The following is a 21,248-nucleotide window of genomic DNA, read 5'->3' as shown; positions in this document are numbered from 1 at the left end:
AAAGTAAACATAATTTTATCGAAGTCATCATTTCATGTATCAAAAATTTTAACATAGGGTTTGCGCCACGTGTAGCTGATGATTGAACAAATTAAGAATACTTCCCATGCTACAATCATCAAAAATATCGAGGGATATTTTATTATGTTTAACTTATTAGTTGAAGTACAGAGAAACATACAAGACGGAAACGTATTTTCTAACGGTACCTATAATTTTAAATTTTCGTACCATAAATTTTTAAAAGTTGAAAAACATAGATTTACGTTTTAAGATTTTTTTTATTCTACAATATATTTACTACTGCTTATTACGGGTATTCAATAATCTCAAGGATCCACCATAAATCTTAGCATTTTCATAGTTAAGGTCCTTCAGTTTGCTGGTGAGTGCCGAAGCGTGCAGACGTGTGTCCAGTGCCCTGTGAAGTTCATAAAACAACACGTGACGCCCATCTGTCGAAAGCGAATCTAATAAATCTAGCCAAGTGTTCGCAAACATGCTAGTGAAAAATCCGACGCTACTAAGCTCTGACCGAGTCACAGCCGCTCGACTAGTTACTTCATATTGAATTAACTAGATCGATGATGGCCCAATCATCCCAAACGGGCTCTACGGAGCTCAGTCACAACAACGGCGCTCTTCCACCCCGGTGGTAAAGAGGCAATACACCCCTCTTTGCAAACGACCCGCACACGAAAAAACGCAAGCTGGAAGCTATCCAGATTAATGTGAGCAAGGGACAAACCAACCCACCAGCTAGCCAAGTGACCGCCCACAACAGGTCCGCAATACTGGAGGCAACAGAAGACGCTATGGACATAACCGAAGCGGTAAATACACAACATACCCAAAAAAACTCCCCCTCCCCCGCCAATCCTCATTGACGATGTCATTGACATCCAAACAATGACAAAGAATATCGAAAAAGAAATCAGCAAGGAGGAATATAAATTGAAAATCAGCAACAACCGTGTAAAAATCCTGCCAACCAACCCAGACGCCTATAGAAAATTAACAAAGTTGTTAAAAACCCTGAATGCCAACTTCCACACTTACCAGCTCAAGCAAGAAAGACCATTTCGTGTGGTGCTACGCAACATCCACCACTCAGCCGATCTAGACGAACTAATGTTCGAACTGTTAAAGCACGGCCACGAAGTAACTAACATCAGCAACATAAGATATAGAATCATAGAAAACCCACTATCGCTATATTTCATAGACATAAACCACCTCTTGTAAAGAAAGAGATAGTACAATGCAAAAGATGCCAAATTACACACACACAGAAATACTGCAACCATAATTTCCGGTGCGTAAAATGTGCAGGTACTTACCCCACTTACCAATGCACTAAATCCCCAGAAACCCCCGCGAAGTGCATCTACTGTCAAGGAGAGCATCCTGCGAACTACAAAGGATGCTCAGCCTACAAAACACTACATAATATAAAGTATCCAAAACTAAAGTGTCCAAGGACACAACCATACAAGAACCTAAACCCCAAAAACTCACCTCACCAACAGTATCCTATGCGCAGGCAACGCAAGGAAACGTAAACAACTCGAAAACACACAGTGTATACACAGAAAATAGTGTTCCCATCCTACAAAACAGGCAAATCCACCAGACTCGAAAAATTAATCGAGAAGTAAACAGAGAAAATTAACAACTTGCTGTCAATACTTACACTCTTCATGGATAAATTAATACGCATAGAAGCAAAATAAGACCAATGCGTATAGCTCTGTGGAACGCCAACGGTCTAGCTCAGCACAAATTTGAACTAGAACTCTTCTTAAAACAACAGCAAATCGACGTAATGCTCATATCTGAAACCCACTTCACCGACAAAAACCACCTCAAAATACACGGCTACAACTTCTACCATACCCAACACCCCAGTGAAAAGGCACACGGCGCCTTACGGCGCCTATAACGACAAGCATACCCAATGGGGCAGCGGACTTGTCACAGCAAGAGGCAAAACCCTCTTGAAAAGCATAACCACCAACAATGTCAACTACCTCACCACATATGAACCCACATACTGGCCCACTGACACTAAGAAAATTCCCGACTTACTCGACCTCTCGATAACCAAAAATATCTCGCCCAGACATGTCCAAATCCACTCCTCGACTGAACTCTCTTCCGACCACTCCCCCGTAATAGCAACAGTCGGTTCAGCAATAATCGAGAACCCACCTAATGGCCTTATTCACGACCAACTCACCAATTGGCAGCGCTTTACGGAAGTCTATCACTCAATTCCTGCCTCAATTTCACTAAAAACGAAGGAAGATATCGAACCTGGATGGACCGCCAACCTGTTCGCTAACTACCTATCCAATGTTTTTAAACTTCATTCCTCCAATACCGCTCCGGAAATAACAGAATACCTGCATTCTCCCTTCCAAATGTCTCTCCCCATTAAACCTTTCACTTCTCTAGAGGTTACTGAATTAACCCATCGTCTAAACCCCAGGAGAGCACCGGGACATGACCAAATAAGTAAGAAAGCAATTGAGGAACTACCCGTAAAAGGGACTGCACTCATTTCTTCAATCTTCAACGCAATTCTTCGCCCTGAATACTATCCCAAAACCTGGAAAACGTCACTGATTACGCTCATCCGAAAAAACGGAAAACCAATACACGAAACTAGCTCCTATCCCCCAATTAGTCTTCTACACACTTTGTCAAAATTATTCGAAAAGTTGCTAACGAATCGACTCCTTCCACTCCTAAAGGATCTGAAAAGACTGCTAGATTATCAATTCGGTTTTCGGAAGCAGCATTCCACAATAGAGCGAATCCATCAAACAACACACAATATCAGCCAAACCCTCGAAAAGAAAAAATACTGCTCAGCGGTATTCCTTGATATTCAACAGGCATTCGATAAAGTATGGCACGAAGGGCTTCTTTACAAACTTAAAAAAATCCTACTACGCACTTACTACTCTATCCTAAAGTCCTACCTGTTGAAGTGGTCACCACTTCTAGAAAAACACCGCATCTGGTCTTTTTAGCTTTCTCAAGCGCTGAAGCCATCGGCAGCATATAGACAAAAGAATAGCAGGGAGGCAGACCATAAACAGTAGACAGGCGACGTTGGCTACGGGGTTTTCAGTTATAAAGTAACACTGCTAGCGTGCGAATCTGGACCAGCTCAAATTGTATTCCTGTATTTCACTATTAAATCAAATATATTTTGTATCTTACACTTTATCCACGCGTTTTTCTCTCTTTATATACTGAATAATCTCAACACTACCTAACCAAAAGACAATTCATGGCTAAATACTTAGACGCCATTACCACAACATTCCCAATAGAAATGGGCATACTCCAAGGTAGTGTCCTCAGACCCCTGCTGTTCTCCATCTACACTGCCGATTTACCAATATCAACAGAAATAACTTTAGCGACAATTGCTGACGACACAGCGCTATTAGCGTCCCACGCCAACCCGATAATAGCCTCATCCACTCTCCAGCGAGGTCTCGACTCAATGGAAAAGTGGTTCCATAAATGGGGCTTCAAAATTAATGAAAAAAATCCACACATGTAACCTTCACGCTGCAAAAACAAACCTGCCCACAGGTCTCCATTAACAATATAACAGTTCCTTACAAGGACACAGTCAGATACCTGGGCATGACTCTGGACAGGAGATTAACATGGAAGCAACATATCCTAGACAAATCTAAACAACTCAGGGACAAACTCAAAAAATTTTATTGGCTCATTGGCCGTCGCTCCAATCTAAGCACGCGGAACAAAATTACGCTCTATAAGACCGTAATAAAGCCTGTGTGGTCCTACGGAATCCAACTATGGGAAACAGCAAGTAATTCCAACATTGAAATACTCCAACGCTTCCAATTGAAAACGCTAAGATCCCTAATAAATGCACCCTGGTATGTTACCAACGAAACAATCCACCGTGACTTCAAGATACCTACAGTCAAAGATGAAATACACAAGTCCAGAAGCAGATATAACACAAGAGTCAACAACCACCACAACCCACTAGTCACCCAACTACTGGACACGACGGACCAGATCCGCAGACTTAAAAGAAAATACCCACTAGATTAAATCCTTAGTTCTACTAGAACCAACAATATAAAGCTATTATAATCCATGTCATTGTATCACGCCAAATTAAGTTACTGAAAATTCTCAACGAGAATTGATTGTAAATATTCTAATAAATAAAAAAAAAAAAATGGCCAAGATTTTGAAGTTCGTACTTTAGTTCATCTAGGTCAACTGAGTGGTGGATGTTGCGTAGCACCACACGAAAAGGTCTTTCTTGTTTGAGCTGATATGTGTGGAATTTTGCGTTTAACGTTTTTAGCAACTTAGTTAACTTTCTATAGGCGTCTGGATGGGTCGGCAGAACTTTCATGTGGTTGTTGTTAATTTTTAACTTGTAGTCCTCATTGCTGATGTCTTTTTCAATGGTCCTTATCATTGACGTATGTCGATTAAGTCGTCAATGAATATTGGTGGGGGAGGGGGAATTCTTTGAGTATGGAGATTATTTACCTTTTCGGTTGTATTCATGGAGTCTTCCGTAGACTCCAGTATTGAGAATCTATTGAAGGTGGTCACCTGGCTGGCTGGTGGTTTAGGTTGATTCTTATTCACATTTGTCTTGGTTGGTTCCAGCTTGCGTTTTTTCGAGTGATGGTCGTTTATCAGGAGAGATGTGTTGCCCCCTCGCCACGGGGGAGGACAAACGGCGGTGTTATAATTTAGCTCCGGAGAGCCTGTTTGGAATGTTAGAGCCATCATCGAGCTAGTTAATTCAGTGTGAAAGAACTAGTCGAGAGGCTGTTAACCCTTAGCTAAGTTTGTTGGATTCGTTTTCGACAGATGGGCGTTACTTGGAGTTTTGTGAACTTCACAGGGCACTGGACACACGTTTGCACGTTTCGGCACTCAGCAGCAACTGGATGGTCACGTGCTGTTTTGTGGACTTCGCAGGGCACTGGACACACGTCTGCACGCTTCAGCACTCACCAGCAAACTGTTGTACGCGTACGTGACCGTTGCTACGCTTCTAGAACATTCGGTGGAAGGACCGTTAGGACATAGATGACTCTTTAGGCACTTCGGCGATATACATTGTCGCTACGGCCGCCACATCTTTGTCTCCATCATCGGTCCATCGGGTTCGAAGTATGCCGATCGTGACACCATCCTGCCCGCGGTGTGTGATGCCCTTGTCTCTGACGTGATTTACGTTACACGAGCATGGTAACTCAAGATCAGGCACATGGATAGCAACGGCGCACGCTGCACACAGCGGCGAGGCGAACGAGATAAGTAATAATGAATTAATGTGGCTATTAGATAGCGGTTGCACAGATCACATAATTAACAACGTAAATTATTTCGATAAATCTATTGACCTTAAAGAACCGATAAATATATATTTAGGCGATAATAGATCGATAAAGGCAACAAAAGTAGGGAATGTTATAAGTTATTTTGAAGCATTTGAAAAGCAAAGTGAAATAAATATGAATAATGTTTTTTACGCGAAAGAAATGTCCGCAAACTTGATTAGTTTAGGCAAGTTAACAGATAATAAGAACACGGTTATTTCAAAAGGAAATATTGCAAAAGTAATAGATGAGGACAATAAGCTTACAGCGGTAGCGGTTAAAGAAAAGGGAACATATAGAATGAAAAGTATATTGAAAGGGAAGGAGCACTTAGCAAACAGCGCCGAACGTAGTGGTATGAGTAAAAAGGAAAGGTGGCATAGGATGCTAGGACACGTAAATTTTAAATATTTAAATATTTTGGGTAAAGAGCAGCTAATTACTGGTATACCGAATGAATTTGAAAAGGAATTTTTGAAATGTAGGGTGTGCATAGAAAGTAAAATGCACAATTTACCATTAAAAAATAATCGAACCAAGGCTAGGGAGATAATGGATATTATTCATACGGACGTGTGCAGTCCCTTTAAGACTACCGGATTCAATGAAGAGAAATATTTCATCTCATTTATCGATGATTATAGCAAAATAGCTAGAATTTATTGTATAAAATCAAAAGGTGAGGTTTTTGATTGTTTCGTACAGTTTGTAAATGAAGCCGAGAATTTAACGGGCAAGAAGTTAAAAATATTGAGATGTTATAATGGAAAAGAGTATTTGAATAATCAAATTTATAAATTTGCTAGGGATAAAGGTATCAGAATAAATAATTGCCCAACCTACGTACATGAATTAAACGAGACAGCGGAAAGGTATAATAGAACAGTGATGGACATGGCGCGTTGCTTGTTAGCGGAAGTACATAAAAGGTACTGGCCGGAAATAGTTTGTATAGCGGTATACTTGAAAAATCGAATACTGGCAAATACTATAGAGAGAAAGACACCTTTTGAAATATTCTTCGGGAGAAAACCAAGTGTTGAAAATCTACATCTATATGGAAGTAAAGTTTTTGTAAGAAGACCAGAACAAAAAAGAGTTTCTAAATGGGATAAGAAGGCAGATATGGGAATTTTGTTAGGATATAGTGAAGTAGGTTACAGAGTCTTATTAGGTGGGAAAATAACAATAGCGAGACATGTAGAGGTCATAGAAACAGACACAAAATGTATCGGCTTTGTGGAGAATGCATTCGATAAAGATGACGATGACATTGAGGATAATGATTTATTGGTAAACATGAATAAGGAAGAGTTAGAAAGTAGGGAAGATGAAAATGATAATAGTCTTGAAAGCTTAAACATCCCTAGAAGATCTACACGTAATAAGAGAACTCCGGTAAGGTATCCAGAAAAAGAAAACATTAGTGAAATCCATGCAAATTATTGTAGAGTAGATATCCCTTGTACATTTGAGGAGGCGATTTGTTGTGAAGATAGTGAAGATTGGAAACAAGCTATGGATAAGGAAATAGAATGTCTTTATAAGAATAAAACTTGGAAATTGGTAGAAAGGGTAAAAGGCAAAGACGTATTAGATGAAAAATGGGTTTACACGAGAAAATCAGATGAAAGATATAAGGCTAGATTAGTGGTAAGAGGATTTCAACAAAGAGACGTAGCCGATGACATATACTCCCCAGTTGCGAGTAATCAGACCTTTAAGATATTGCTATCATATTGTTGTCAAAATGGATTAATTATTGAACAAATGAATGTAGAATGTTGTGCCTATATACACATGGAGAGGGAGAAAATGTTGTTTATTTGCTAATGTATGTAGACGATTTGCTAATTTGTAGTAAAAATAAAAGGAAGATACAAAGGGTAAAGAAGTTATTAACTAATAGATTTGAAATGAAAGATTTAGGTGAAGTCAAAGAATATCTTGAAATAAATATAGAGTATGATTATTTCAAAAATGAAATAAGATTAAGCCAAAAGAAATACATTGAATCATTAGCAAACAAATATAAGTTACAAAATAGCAAATTGTACTGTACACCTATGGAGACCAACTTAAAAATTGAAAAAGCTGAGATAAATAGAGAAGATATTGCATACAAAAATTTAATTGGCGCATTGTATGTTGTATATTAATGTAAATACCAGACCCGATATAAGTTATAGTGTGAATTATTTGAGTAGATTTCAAGATTGTTGTAATGAGATACATTTTAAATATGCTTTGCGAATATTGAAATATTTGTACCGGACTAGAGATTTAAGATTAGATTATAAAAGGAATGAAAAGTGTGAAACGATAGATTGTTATGTGGACGCTGATTGGGCAGGAGATCATTTAGATAGGAAATCGACTTCTGGATATGTAATTAGATTGTATGGAAATGTAATTGGTTGGAAGTCTAAAAAACAAAGGTGTGTGACAAAAGCCTCGACGTATGCAGAGTATGTAGCTCTATCGGAAGCGGTGAGTGAATTAATGTCTATTAGGGAAATTATGAAAATCGTCAATGTAAATCTAGACGATAAACCTGTAAAAATTTGTGAGAATAACTCTGGAGTGATAAGTATAGCAAAGCACGGAAATTTTACAAAAAATTCTAAACACATTGAAGTTCATTACCACTACGTTTACGAGTGCTTAAAGGAGAACAAGATAAACATACTTAAAGTAAGTACAGACGAAAATACTGCGGATATTTTTACGAAGGTGTAACCCCAAACTCTTTTACCCTGACGTCACCTTAGGCGACCACTTCTAAATATTCTCCAGACAGTCGATACCTTTACTCTAAATATTCCCAGAACAAATGATACCTCTAAATATCCTCCGGACGATTGACACTTCTAAATATCATCCGGTCAATTAACACCTCGCCACTCTGATAAGAAAACTTCCAGGAACAATATCCCCTCCATCATTTTCATTGTTCCTTCTTAGTATTTAGACTCCGAATAATGACGGCCGCGCCAGTCTGATCTGTGAGCCGATACTTGAACATTGTAAGTGGTAGCCAAGGGTCTTGGACTCTTGAGAAATAAAATTTTTTGTATCATCAAGAGAGTTTCCTTTTTTTTTACGTGACAAAGGCACTGTGTAGAGAGAAATTCGAAAGGTTTAGGTCATGGATGAATGTAAACTAAGAGAAATGTAAATAAAGCAATAAGTGTTGAAGTTTCTGTTACGTAATTCGTCAAAGCATGTAAATACGATTAAGCGTACAGTATAAATGTAAGGAGGCGTGTTGGGAACATGATACATTTACACTGTACATGTGAATGTGTGTGTAAGCGTCAGAGGACGTCCAGGCCTTAGTTGAGACAAAAGACAAGAGCCAGTCGTTAGAAGTATCTGGAAGAGTCGGTTGACAACAAGCGTGCGTGCGAGTAGGATTTCAAGGTCTTTAGAGTATAATATATATGTATAACTATTGTGTGCTAAATTGTGTGTGAATTATTTGTATTTCCGAATCCATTCTATATCTTTACACTATTACATTTTAAATCAATAAATATACGATAAAGACATTTCTGCATATATTGTACGTATTATGCGAAACATTTTGGAATTCCATTAACACTGTAATGGGGCATATCGGTAACATTTGATACTACTTTAAAAACATATATAAAAGTTACAAAGAGTTGAGAGAAAAGAGAGTTGAGCTACAAAGAGTCATTTTTCTAGGTCTTATACATATTTTTACATTGGTTTCAAATTTTAGGGATATTGACATTCATAATAGTAATTGACATTCATAATAATAATAATAAAATGACATTTCAAAATGTTGCGTATAATATATTCTTAATAAAATAAATATGTCGGAGATGGAGAGACACCGGAGCCTTCCCGTCGAAACCGGGGAAAAACCCCTAATATTGTAGTTTGGATTCCACCATAGCTGTAGTTAAACAATCACCGTCCTCCAGCCCGATTGTAATTGCCTGCAATCTATGAGAATGAGTTTGGGTTCGATGTGACAACCAGTCACCGAACGTAGCCGCGGTCAAGGGACGAACGTTTTTTCTAACAAAGTCATGAAAAAAGTCTATAGCCCTCTATAAAAAGAAATAGTTGTAACGGCACTCGACAGTAAGCATACTAACGGTTTCTGTCTCGTGGCCCGTCATACGCAGACCCTATTCTTTGGGTAGGTTGATTGCCGGTTGTCGAGACATATTCGCAAAACATCTGCAGCCAGCCTGATGACCCGTCATAAACCTTAAGCCTTAATTAACGAAAATAGGCAAACAGTCTTTTCCGCGAATGACACTTCCGAAGACTGACCAATTTAACAATAACGGCAATTTCCCTCACTCTCCGAACGAAGACTTGTCTCCACGAGTATAAACGACCTGGGGCCGCGAGAGAGTAGAGCAGTTTTTCCAAAACAGCGTCACCGTGAGAGCTTCGAGTACGATCTCATCGACTAAGGTATCATTTCGACAGAGTGCTTAATTCGCATGCTAACTGAGAGTACCACCTAGGCGTTGCCAACGAGTAAAGGGTAAAAGAGTCCCGTTAACCGCGGATTCGTTATCGGACCTAAGACTATTGTCATTCGCATCGCGAGTACCTAACCGCCGCAGTTATTTGTCAAATCTCACATCTCCATACTTGTGCCAATAAACTCTGGATCGTTCCTTGACAATGGCTAATACTGGCGAAGATTCATTACACGCCCACACCTCCGATCCTACTGACTCTCCGACAAATATATATTAATAAAATAATAATATATTAATAAAAAACTTCTACAAGTGTTCAAATATTTTTATTTGTTTCTGTAAGCAGAAATGAAACTGTTATTTACTAATTGTTGATTTCGATAATACTCGTATCTGTATTATGAATTGAGATAATATTAAGACAGTTTTATCAAGTTATTTTACACCATCAATCGTAATGATATTGATAAAACGATCATTCCAAATAATGTATCTAGTGTGATTAATTTGGCAATGGTGTCATCACAAATCAATGAATATCGATCCGTTGTTCATGTCGATCTCAACACTGTATAATATGAAACGCACAGTTTTATCACCTGAAATATACCAATATTGTTCCAGCGAATGCGACGTAATTATTGAAGATAACACTATTAATACATTACTTCTGAAAAGCTTTCCATGTTCAACCGTATTAAACCACCAGCAGTTAAATAGCATGGAGTTAGACTTCGCCGCAACGCTAATAAGTATAACGCTTGCGTTTTTGGATTCGTGTTGTACCATGATGCCTCGTATCTACAAATTTCATTATAATCTATAAATTAACACTATATTGATAGAAATTAACATTATACTAAATATAAATATTTCTGTCGCATGAACAACCATTCGAATGAAACGAAAATAAATTAGAAATTTTCTGTATTCATAAGTCAATGGAAAATATGATTATTTTATTTTTATCTTAATTCTAAAAGCTATTATAAAGGAGAATGTAGAAGATCATAAATAAGTAAAAAAATAATAATTATAATATACGTAGTATAAGCATAATCTGTACTTCTTTTGCATTGTAGACGATCCATGCAACCAGTTAATAATACTACAAATAATGAAAGGAAATAAAGTTTTTGTTGAGAATTGTGGACCTTAATCGCCGAAATAAAAGTAAAGGAACATTAAGATTACACTTAGGATTTATATTAAAATAGTTTTAGAGTTATTTGATAAACGATTTGCAGGATCTTCGTCGATATACATTTGCACGTGTCTCAGCACTCTCTTTGTCTCACCATCTTCTATACCACACTGCCAACGGAACAGTTACATTAATCTGTTTGTCGAGATGCTGTGCACACACATGCTTCCATACATTAATACTCACATACGTGTGTCACTACTACAAGGCTAATCTAATCTAACACACAAAATTGTATATATCTTAATAGTTTTCATAATATGTATTATACTCACATTGCATCATAAATTTCATCAGACGAATTTATGATGAATTGTCCCTGCATCGTTAGACAGAACAGATGCAAGAACTGAATCATCAGAAAGCTGATAAATTTGTAAAAATCCACACATATTTCCATCGTAGCGATCTAATTTCAAACAATCGATAATCTATTGATGAATCATGTTCAAAGATATAAAGTTGATTAAAAGAAGCTTACCTGTGCCATCGTAATACTAACGCACAAAACTATTATGCCCATACACATAAAAAGGTATATAACGTGTGCGCTTTCGATTTTTTCCAGAAACCTGTTTCACAAGTAAAATCAAGAAAAACGTTTTTTGGCAACAGTAATCTCCGAAAAAGGAGCGGAAAATACATGATTAGAAATGGAAATCTAATAAATATAGTAATATATATAAAACCTAATAAAAATAGTAATCACTTAAAAAATTATGAGAAGGTTAATTTTTGTTTAAATGGAAAACAATGATCACTAAATATTCATGAGATTTATTAAAAACTGAAATTGTAAAAGATATCTATCTACTTCAATGTTAATGGTTGAAAGTATAATTGAGTTTTGAAAGTAACCAAAAACAATCTCTGTCATCTATAATGATTACCAGTAAACAAATATAATTAAATCATTTGTCGTGGTTATTCGTAACCAAAATCATTGACAGTAAAATATGAATTTTTATACCATAAATTTTTCAATTCAGATTATAACATTTGTATTCGCTGGTTAATATGTACTGACATTATTGCCCGCTGGTGCCCCTGTATGGAGAAGCGTACTCTTTCATATGTCTCCTTCGCCATCTCTTCGGAATCCTTTGTATTGAAAGAAAGGTCGTTGATTGCATTTTTGTAGCGGTACCTAAAAAACATGCAATTTATTCAATAAAATTTGGAAAATGGAAGAAATTTTTGATTTGCTTACCCCGTCACAGTCAACAATCCGCAAGCATGCTGCACAAGGACAATGTAACAAGTATCGCAACCGATGAACACGATGAGCACCACATATATAGAGAGGCCCAGATACATTTGAATATAATAGTAATATTTGCGGTCATCTTCGACAAAATAGTAAGCTGGTATAGTATATAACATTGGTGATGATGTATTGTGTGGTTTCATCATGTGCACCAGACGCGCCGTCCATGGTAATTGTAAGAAAAGGAATGCGCATATGCACGCGTTTACTGAAAGCAAATGGTTCCCACCTTAATTCACTACAGGTGTTTATGCATATGCGTACCTATTGTGGCAAAAACATGTAGAAAGATGGAACCTAAACAAAGGTTTGTTTCATTCTCGAAATTGTAGAATAAATGCTATACTTTAAACAGTTTTTACTTTTGCATATGATGTTAATTTCGTGCATTTTAGCACTTTTAAATTTCCCATAAAGCATAATCATTCGCAGTCTATTAATTAAATTATAAAATGTAAAATAATGAACTCTAGCATGGATAAATGGTACCCATTTCTATATTCCTTTCAAGTTTTTCATTTTCTAATTAAAATATTACAAAGCACCACCAGATTGCCATTTTTTGTGTGTTTTTACGTTGAAAATTGTAACATTTTTTTAATATTAACGTCTCAATTTTGCTTATGTATTTATTGTGCAACCGCGGAGATTTAGTTGTTTATATAACTGTTAGCCAGATCGGTTCACGTTGTAGTCTAACGAGATTATCGACCAGAATTGCGATTGACTTTTTTAAGTACGTATATCGACTTACTAAAGTAGAGCATCGCAAGAATGCTTCCTCTATTAGCATATGTAGTCATAATGGCAAATTCTTCTTTCAAACGATCGATTGCCCAGTCCTCGGACATGTCATTCAAAAGGGATTTGAGCTATAATATTTGTAAGGTTGGTGTGCAAACTAGAAGAATCTTGTCATGATTGGCAAATATTTGCTTACCTTCTTTGCGTTCAGAACATAGTTACCATGTTTTATGATCATGAGAAATCCCGCACCTATTAAGGACGACTGCTCTATCACGACTTCCAAACTGCCTATATGTATGACTCTCGCTACCTTCAATTAAAATCAATGGTCTATCCTTAATTATTTGTAAATAGTACTTATATTATTAATAAAGGATATCATTAAGGAAATCGCGATAATCGCTATTTAAATTTTTTTAGTTTAGAAACCGGGCATTTGAATTTCAAACAAATTAAGTATTTTATAAGTATTTATTACTATTCATTGTTTTATTAAAAATAACAATATTCTTTTTCAAATGAGATATTGGTATCAAAACAAAATTCGCAAGGTGTGAAGTTTCGGTAATGATTGAATTTAAGAGTTAATTATGTCTCTTAGGACTTTGAGAACTTTTTACACGATCGTATAGCACTCTTTTTACCGTGAAGCTTTCTTAAAATTGAAAGTTATGTTTTGAAATGTAAATGGTTAGGACTATCTATGAATTTTATTTGCATTTCATATCGGTTAAAACAGAGGAGCAATGGGAAGTAATTTACGTCAGTACCGTTGATTGAATGTTAGTGGATTAGTGGATTACGACATAAATTGATTGGCGTGTACCTGTACAATGATAGACGATCCCATAGTAATATACACCATAGCCCATAAAATGAATTTTACTTTATTTTGATCTGGCCAAACCCCATTCAGTTTCGCGAATATTTTCGTTATCTTTAAGAATCGCGCCTCTAGTGCAGCTCTATTCATGATGAAAGTTCAATCTCAACTAAATGAACACTCGGCATTTCTGTAAATCATTACTGTCATATTGTAAATGGAACCTTTTAACGTACATGAAAAATGTATCTACGATAAAGTGCTTCCATCTTTAACTCACTGTCAATCATACGTCACAAATGCAACGTATATGTTCCATATACATCATGAATATGTAATCATTACATTTGGAGAAGGAACTAGCAGCTACCCTCGTTATGCGTATGTACTACTTACACATATTATGTATATCACAAATGTTGGAAACGAGAGATATTTAGATACACAATTGTACATCGACGACACAGAGTTTTAAAGATAATGTGGAAAGCAAAATACTATAATATAAGTTGCAACAGACCAAAGAAGACAATAAATTTGTGAGTGTCTAATTGCTTTCATAAAGTTAATAATCGTAATTGTATTTTGTGTTAAAAACTTATAGAGTAATGAGCAAATTCAATAATAAATGAACGAATAACTACAATTATGAACATTTCATTCGTACAATTCGTAATAAATTATGTTTCGTCATGTTCTATAACCATTTTCATATAACAAATATTTTAATTAACTAACATCTCGCACAAATTATGTAATTTGCTTTATTTACGTTACGTTTTCGTTATTTCGTTTTCATTACCGTGTAATAAAAAACGACTGCTTTGATGATCTGAAAACAAAAACTCCGCTCATACAAACGTACGTTTGAAGTGTTTAAAGCCAGTTTGGTAATAGATTGTTATGGCACGTCTGCGAAAGATCGTAAAGTCAGTGCTATTAAATGTTAACAGAGGAGGATTAATATAACACTAGTACCTATAACGTAGGAATTTTAGGTGGAAAAGCGTGACACGACGATTTGTATTTACAAAAAACAGTTTTGTTAAATAAGATGAGGAATCGGAAGATTGAAACAGATGACTGAAAATTGGAAACCGGTTCAGAGAGTCAAATATTTTCAGCTTACCGAAGACAATCACAGCCAAGATACGAAGATATTAGTTTTTGTGAATAAGTGAATTGATAACGTACCCAAAAATTTCATTATATTCGACACATTCGAGGAAGATGTATTTGGATATGATTATCTTCAGTGGCCAAATAGTTCCTGCATTGATAATTTGTATAGGGATGTGTACGAATTGATAGAATATTTAAAGGTAGAGATATTTAGTAAGTAAAATAAATCTCTATCCAAATTTTATTTTTTAATTGCTTTGATAAAAATATGAATTTGCGCAAACAAACGAGGTCTGATTATAATTTGTCTCTATCAATAAATTAAGGTATCAGACTGTGAAAGATGCAATTTTTCTTGATTTTAGTATAGCCAAGTACCATTTCATATTTTAGGGTTAGCTAATTTACATAACATCATAATATATTCTTATTAATATTGACTTTTTACTTATATAGAGTCATGAATATCCTTTAGTGTGTTTATTACAAACTGATCTTGACCTTAAGGCGCTTAAGCATAAGCGCGTGAAACAATTGAATGAATAAAAGTATGTACTGAATTAGCCATGAGTCACTCATCTCAGTTCCCATATAAGTTTAAGCAATCAATTAATCGATATGGAAAATGTAGGTAAGGTTAATTGTGTCAAATAATATCGTACCAACTTGTAACAATGACATACAGACACACATTATCAGTATTCCTACAGAAATAAGCAAATAAGTATCGTTTCAGTTAGCTTCAGATGTCTACGTTAAAGTATGCAAATCAGTCTGTCAAAGAAATTTATAAAGCTATAGCATCTTTTCTTTGCATTCATTGTCTTCCACTAGATAAAATGAGAACCGAATTCAGCTGTGATATTTTAAACTTTAAACGAAACAGATCTGGATAAAAACTTGTAGAAGTTTTAAAATTTTTTTTTGCTGGATAATATATATTTACAAATCTTTGAATCACGATACTGATTTTCAAGAATACGATGTGCCCTGATTTATTCATTGACGTTCCTATAGTTTAGGTTCCAATACCTCCACATCATTTTTGTGATGACCTGACATATCTCTGTTTACGTTTCTGAATTCATATCTATAAGAATAGTCGATAATTATAATTTTTATTATATAATTAAGGCTAAGGACTAAGAACACGCCAATAAATTTTGTATAGCAGCTTACACTATAAGACACATATGATACGCAAGACGCAGCGTATGTATAACAAAATAATTAATAAATAAAATCAATAAAAACCATTTAATTTGTAGCAAATACTTATGACGAAAAAGGAACTGAATTTACAGTCCTTGTTTGTCATAAATTTTCTTACCTTGTATCGGCTAACGATCCATAAGCGTGCTGCGTGACGTATTCCGTAATTCGAATAAGAATACAATTATGCACATAAAAATTACCATATGTACAGCTAAAATCTCGTAATACCTTTCGTGATCCATTAAATGATAATTAGAGTATATAAATACGCTTTTTCGAGCCCCGTTGAACGCCACAAGAATATCTAAAGTAGGTGGTACAGTTAAGTACAAGAGGCAACGAAATCATTAGTATGTCAGTACTAAAAACGTGTACTATAAATGACCAATATAAATTGTGATCATGACCGATGTGGGAATTATTACGAATTTACGCATTATATTAATAAACTTACGAAAATAGCTTACAATTACATGAGCAGTCCTTTTTGTGAATACACTGTCATAACGTAATATTCTTCTTTCCATTTTATCGTTGCCTAGTTCGTAAATATACAGGAAGCACGAGGCGAGTACAGGTTCGCAGGGCGTAAGACCACGCCCTGGGAAACCCTGATGAATCTGATGTTCTCCTATAACCGGGTAGTGGCTGGTCGGCGCCTTTGGCACCCGCCAATTGCCGATCCGGTTCGGAGAACTACAGAGAAGTTGGCGGACCCATATCTGCCAAGACCACTCACCTCACTTTCTTGTGGGGCTCCCTGTCACCCTGCACCGGCCTTGACCGGGGTAAGGCGAAAGAGTGAGTGGTATCAGGATGGAAACCCTTGTTGACGGCTGATATTCTTTTGGAATTATGGACAGTAAAAAGAACCAAAAAATAGTTTACGGTGCAGGGGAGGGGTACCCCAGTACCGGCACAGCCGCGGGTTGTAAAACGGCCCCGTTGCGTCGTCATCGAGCAACCGCGGCCGTCTGGGGGTGGGCCTCCAGGCCCCCGGACACGTATATGCCGATTTATACCGGTCTCAGAGAGGGTAGCAGGAACCCGACGTTATGACCATCGGCCCGGGACCTTCGTGGGGTGGGACGCGGCGGAGACGCGGCGGCGGCGGGGGATGAGATCCGACGAAGAAATGTCGCTGTGTTCTTTCTCTTCGGCCGTTGCGGGCGCGCTCGGCAAGCTGTCGTACCACAGGATTACAGGGCCCGCTGAAGGCACGAAGGAAATGCTCCCGGGGGCCCAACGGGAGCGATTATGGGTCCCCCTTCCCCTCCACCAGCCCTGGTCAGCGTTGCGCCGTTTCCGCTGCCTGACGGGTTGGGGAGTAACGCAAAAAACAAGAAAACGGATAGATTCGGTGGTCTAGGACCTCCAGACTCGTTAGAGCATCTCAAGATCCTGTTCTTCCGTAAGTTGGAGGAGTGGTGGCGAGAAATAAAGACAGGGGGGCGACCCCCCGGCTACGGACGCTGGCGCCGCCACAAGAACCGTGCAAGCACGCTCGCGGGCGGCGAGAGACACCTCGCGGTCGACCGTGGAGTCGTCGGCCGACGAGGTAGGATTCACCACCGTCATAGGAGGAGAAAGGGGAAAGCGAAGCGAAAGAACAAGAAGCCAGCAGCGCATCCTCTTTCAACGGTCAATGCGCCGACCGAGTGACGGGTATAGTAGTCTTTGCCGTTGTCGACGCTGCGAACAGGGGTCTCGGCACACGGGGCCTTCGGTGCGCCCCCGCACGGGGAGAGAACTCATGCGGGCAGCGGGAAGCGGCGACGAAGAGGGAACTATCGGGACAGGGAAGGGACGTATCACTAGTGGGGCAGGATGCGCGCGGTGAGAAAGTGCCCGGCCTTCCCGACACCCACGGTGTGCCGCGGTATCGCTCACCGTGATGGACAGCTCGGGCTTCACTTATAGAGATGCGATGTCGGTGGTGAAGAGGGAAGTCATGTTCTACGAACTTGACATCACGGGGTTGAGACTGAGGAAGGCGATCACAGGGGCGTTGCTGTAGGAGATCCCATGCCAGGACGCTGAGAGCAAAGCTTCGTGGCCGCGAAATGGGGCGACCTAGCCGTAGTGGCAGTATACGTGTCGCTCAAAATCAGCCGGACGGAGTACGCCTCCTTCCTGGACGGGCTCGCGGCTTGTGTGAGATGCCTAGGCGCCTGTCCGTCACTGGTCCTCGGGGACTTCAACGCTCACACAACGGCGTGGGACTCCCATAGGACCAACGGAAGGGGGCGCGACGTGCAGGACTGGGCGGCCGCGCTCCACTTCCGGCTTATGAACCGAGGGTCGACCAGCACGTGTGTGGTGTGGCGGGGAGAGTCCATAGTGGACCTCACGTGGGCAAGCCCAGCCGCTTCCCGCCGTGTTTCCGGATGGGGCGTGTTCCCGGAGGAGACCCTCTCGGACCACCTCTACATATTGATGGAGGTGGCGGTTAGGGGTGCGATGGGAAACCCTTCGCTCGATGCGAGCGAACCAACTGGCCCACTGGGAAGGAGAAGAAGATTCCCGCAGTGGCGGCGACCCACCGCGACGAGGACTTCATGGCGGCGGCCGCTATAGCCGTCGCCTGGTCGAAAGAATCTCCGAACGCCGAGGACGCGGAGGCGGGAGCGACCCGACTGAGGCGCGCCATGCAAGTCGCGACTTGCATGCGATTTGCGACTCATGTATGCCGCGGTCCGAAGACCCGCGCCGCGCCGGTGCGGAGTACTGGCGGTCCGAGGGGAGCGCTAGTTTCCGCGAGGTGTGCATCCGTGCTATGCGCCGTTACACCAGATCCCGCCGTAGGCGGCAAGAGAACGAAGCCACGGTGGCCCGACTGTATGAGGCCCACCGCGAAGCGCGGAGGCCCCTGCAGCGAGCCATCAAGGAGGCAAAGAGGCGGGCCTGGGGCGAGCTTCTGGCCAGCCTCGACGCCGACCCCTGGGGGCGCTCTTATAAGATGGTACTAAATAAACTTCGTCCATGGGCGCCTCCCACAACGGACAGCATGGATCCCCGGTTCCTAGAGGATGTTATCGGCACCCTGTTCCCCGGAGTGACGGGCGAGGACCATTGCTGGTTCACCGATGAGGAGGAGCAGGAGCCACCACCGTCGAAAGAAGAGTCGCGTGACACCGCGGGAAGTTGAAGCCCGGAATTGAAGGTCACGGAGGAAGAATTAGAGCACCGAAAGCTCCGGTTCGCGACGGAGTCCCGACCCGCCTGTGGGAGGACGTCGCCGGGGTCTTGGCCCCGAGATTAATGCGTCTATTTGACAGATGCCTGTCTCGGGGCGAATTCCCCGTTTTGTGGAATGAGGCAAGAATGGTCTTGCTGCAGAAGCCGGGACGCTCTCCGGACTCGCCTTCCGCTTGTCGGCCGGTGTGCCTTTTGGACGGGGCTGGTAAGCTACTGGAAAGAGTGGTGGCTGCCCGTCTCGAGTTGCACCTGTCCCGGAGTGTTCCCGGACTGCACGACAGCCAGTTTGGCTTCCGGAGGGGACGGTCTACGGCCGACGCTGTAGCCCGTGTCCGCTCCCTCGTTGTGGACGTCTTCCTCCTTTGCCACGAGGAGGAAGGGCGGCGCTGTTGTAACTTAGCTCCTGAGAACCCGTTTGAGATGATTGGGCCATCATCGATCTAGTTAATTCAATTCGAGATAACTAGTCGAAAGCCTGTGATTCGGGTCACAACGTAGTAGCGTTGTATTTTTCACTAGCATGTTTTCGAACACTTGGCTAGGTTTGTTAGATTCGTTTTCGACAGGTGGGCGTCACGTATTGTTTTGAGTACTTTTGCCATGTGCTTCTTTTAGCTTATCAACTGCTTGAGTTCCTTTTATCTCGCGTTTTAGGACTAATTTCTCCTGAATACGTCGTTTTTTTGGATAATAGATCTCCAGCTGCTTTCGAAACGTGTGACGGTTGAAAGAAAAATAGGTGTGCTAAAGATGTTGCCATAAGCTTACCGTAGGTGTTACGCCCCGAGGCTCTCTAAAGGCAGTGTTCCTAACCGTCTTCCTTGGTACTACAGTGTCGCAGACAGATAGTTGTAGCGGCACTCGACAACAAATACCGCTACACGACACTAACTAATCAACAGACATGGTAGCGAAGTGGTTAGCGTTCTAGGTTTCGAACGTTCGGGACCCGGATTCAATTCCCGGCACCCGTGATCCTATTTTTCTGCCACGCATCAAAATAAAAGAATAATTAGCAGTGCCCCAGCAGCAACATCTACAGCCGGCAACTACTACTATCACCGACGACAACATAACGCACACACACCTCCACATAGTCTTACATGACAATTGATATATACACAAAGTAGCGATAAAAGCATAGTTGTCATCAAACAGCGAGTTCTAGAAACATTCGCATTCAGAGGAATAAAATCGAGGGCGAATTAGTCAAACGAATACATTGAGAAATATCATAAAGTCAGGTCGAATTAACAAACTGATTGTATCATCATGTTAAATCATTTGTGACATGTTTATTATAATTTTAAATATCGTTAAGTATACAAGTTTATATTAACCCTGTTAATTCAGTGTTACAATTATTTGAACTGCCTCTGTTATCCTAATCGAAACAGGGGAACGACTGATTCGCGGCGTCGATTATCTAATCATAACGGGAATTTACGACTCTCGTTGGCGCGTTCCTATTCCACGCAAAAATTAATATTGACGAACGAATTTCTTTCCTGAAAATATTGTACTGTCTCGGCTTGAAGGATGCATTGTATAAATTAAGAATCTCGACAGTAATAAAAAAATCTAAATCTAAGGACGGCAATATACTTGAAAAAGGTCAAAGAAGAGGATTTTAGACGCGGTAATTAACGGTTCCTTGGGATTATTGCGGGTACGAGAAAGTATGTTCGCACAACCTTTGAACATCTTGACAGAAGGATGGATGAGCATATATGTTTGGGTCACAGGACGTCATATGTAGTATTATGAAGAAATCATAAAATCCCGACGA

General features: G+C 39.8%; 1 protein-coding gene across 1 annotated transcript; it reads right to left on the bottom strand.

Annotated features, from left to right (window-relative positions):
• Positions 1 to 9,694: 9,694 nt before the first annotated feature.
• Positions 9,695 to 14,102, bottom strand: LOC100652216 (odorant receptor 13a). The gene is made up of 9 exons (XM_048414276.1): positions 13,928 to 14,102; positions 13,295 to 13,411; positions 13,109 to 13,226; positions 12,298 to 12,562; positions 12,115 to 12,234; positions 11,569 to 11,659; positions 11,363 to 11,496; positions 10,552 to 10,684; positions 9,695 to 10,482 (listed from the first exon to the last, which is right to left on the bottom strand). The coding sequence occupies exons 1-9, from the start codon at positions 14,072 to 14,074 to the stop codon at positions 10,435 to 10,437; spliced, it is 1,173 nt and encodes a 390-aa protein (XP_048270233.1). The 5' UTR covers positions 14,075 to 14,102; the 3' UTR covers positions 9,695 to 10,434.
• Positions 14,103 to 21,248: the final 7,146 nt, after the last annotated feature.

Source organism: Bombus terrestris, unplaced genomic scaffold (assembly GCF_910591885.1).
Source record: "Bombus terrestris unplaced genomic scaffold, iyBomTerr1.2, whole genome shotgun sequence".
NCBI lineage: Eukaryota > Metazoa > Arthropoda > Insecta > Hymenoptera > Apidae > Bombus > Bombus terrestris.
The sequence above is the reverse complement of the archived record's forward strand: the minus strand, read 5'-3'. Positions and strand labels throughout refer to the sequence as shown.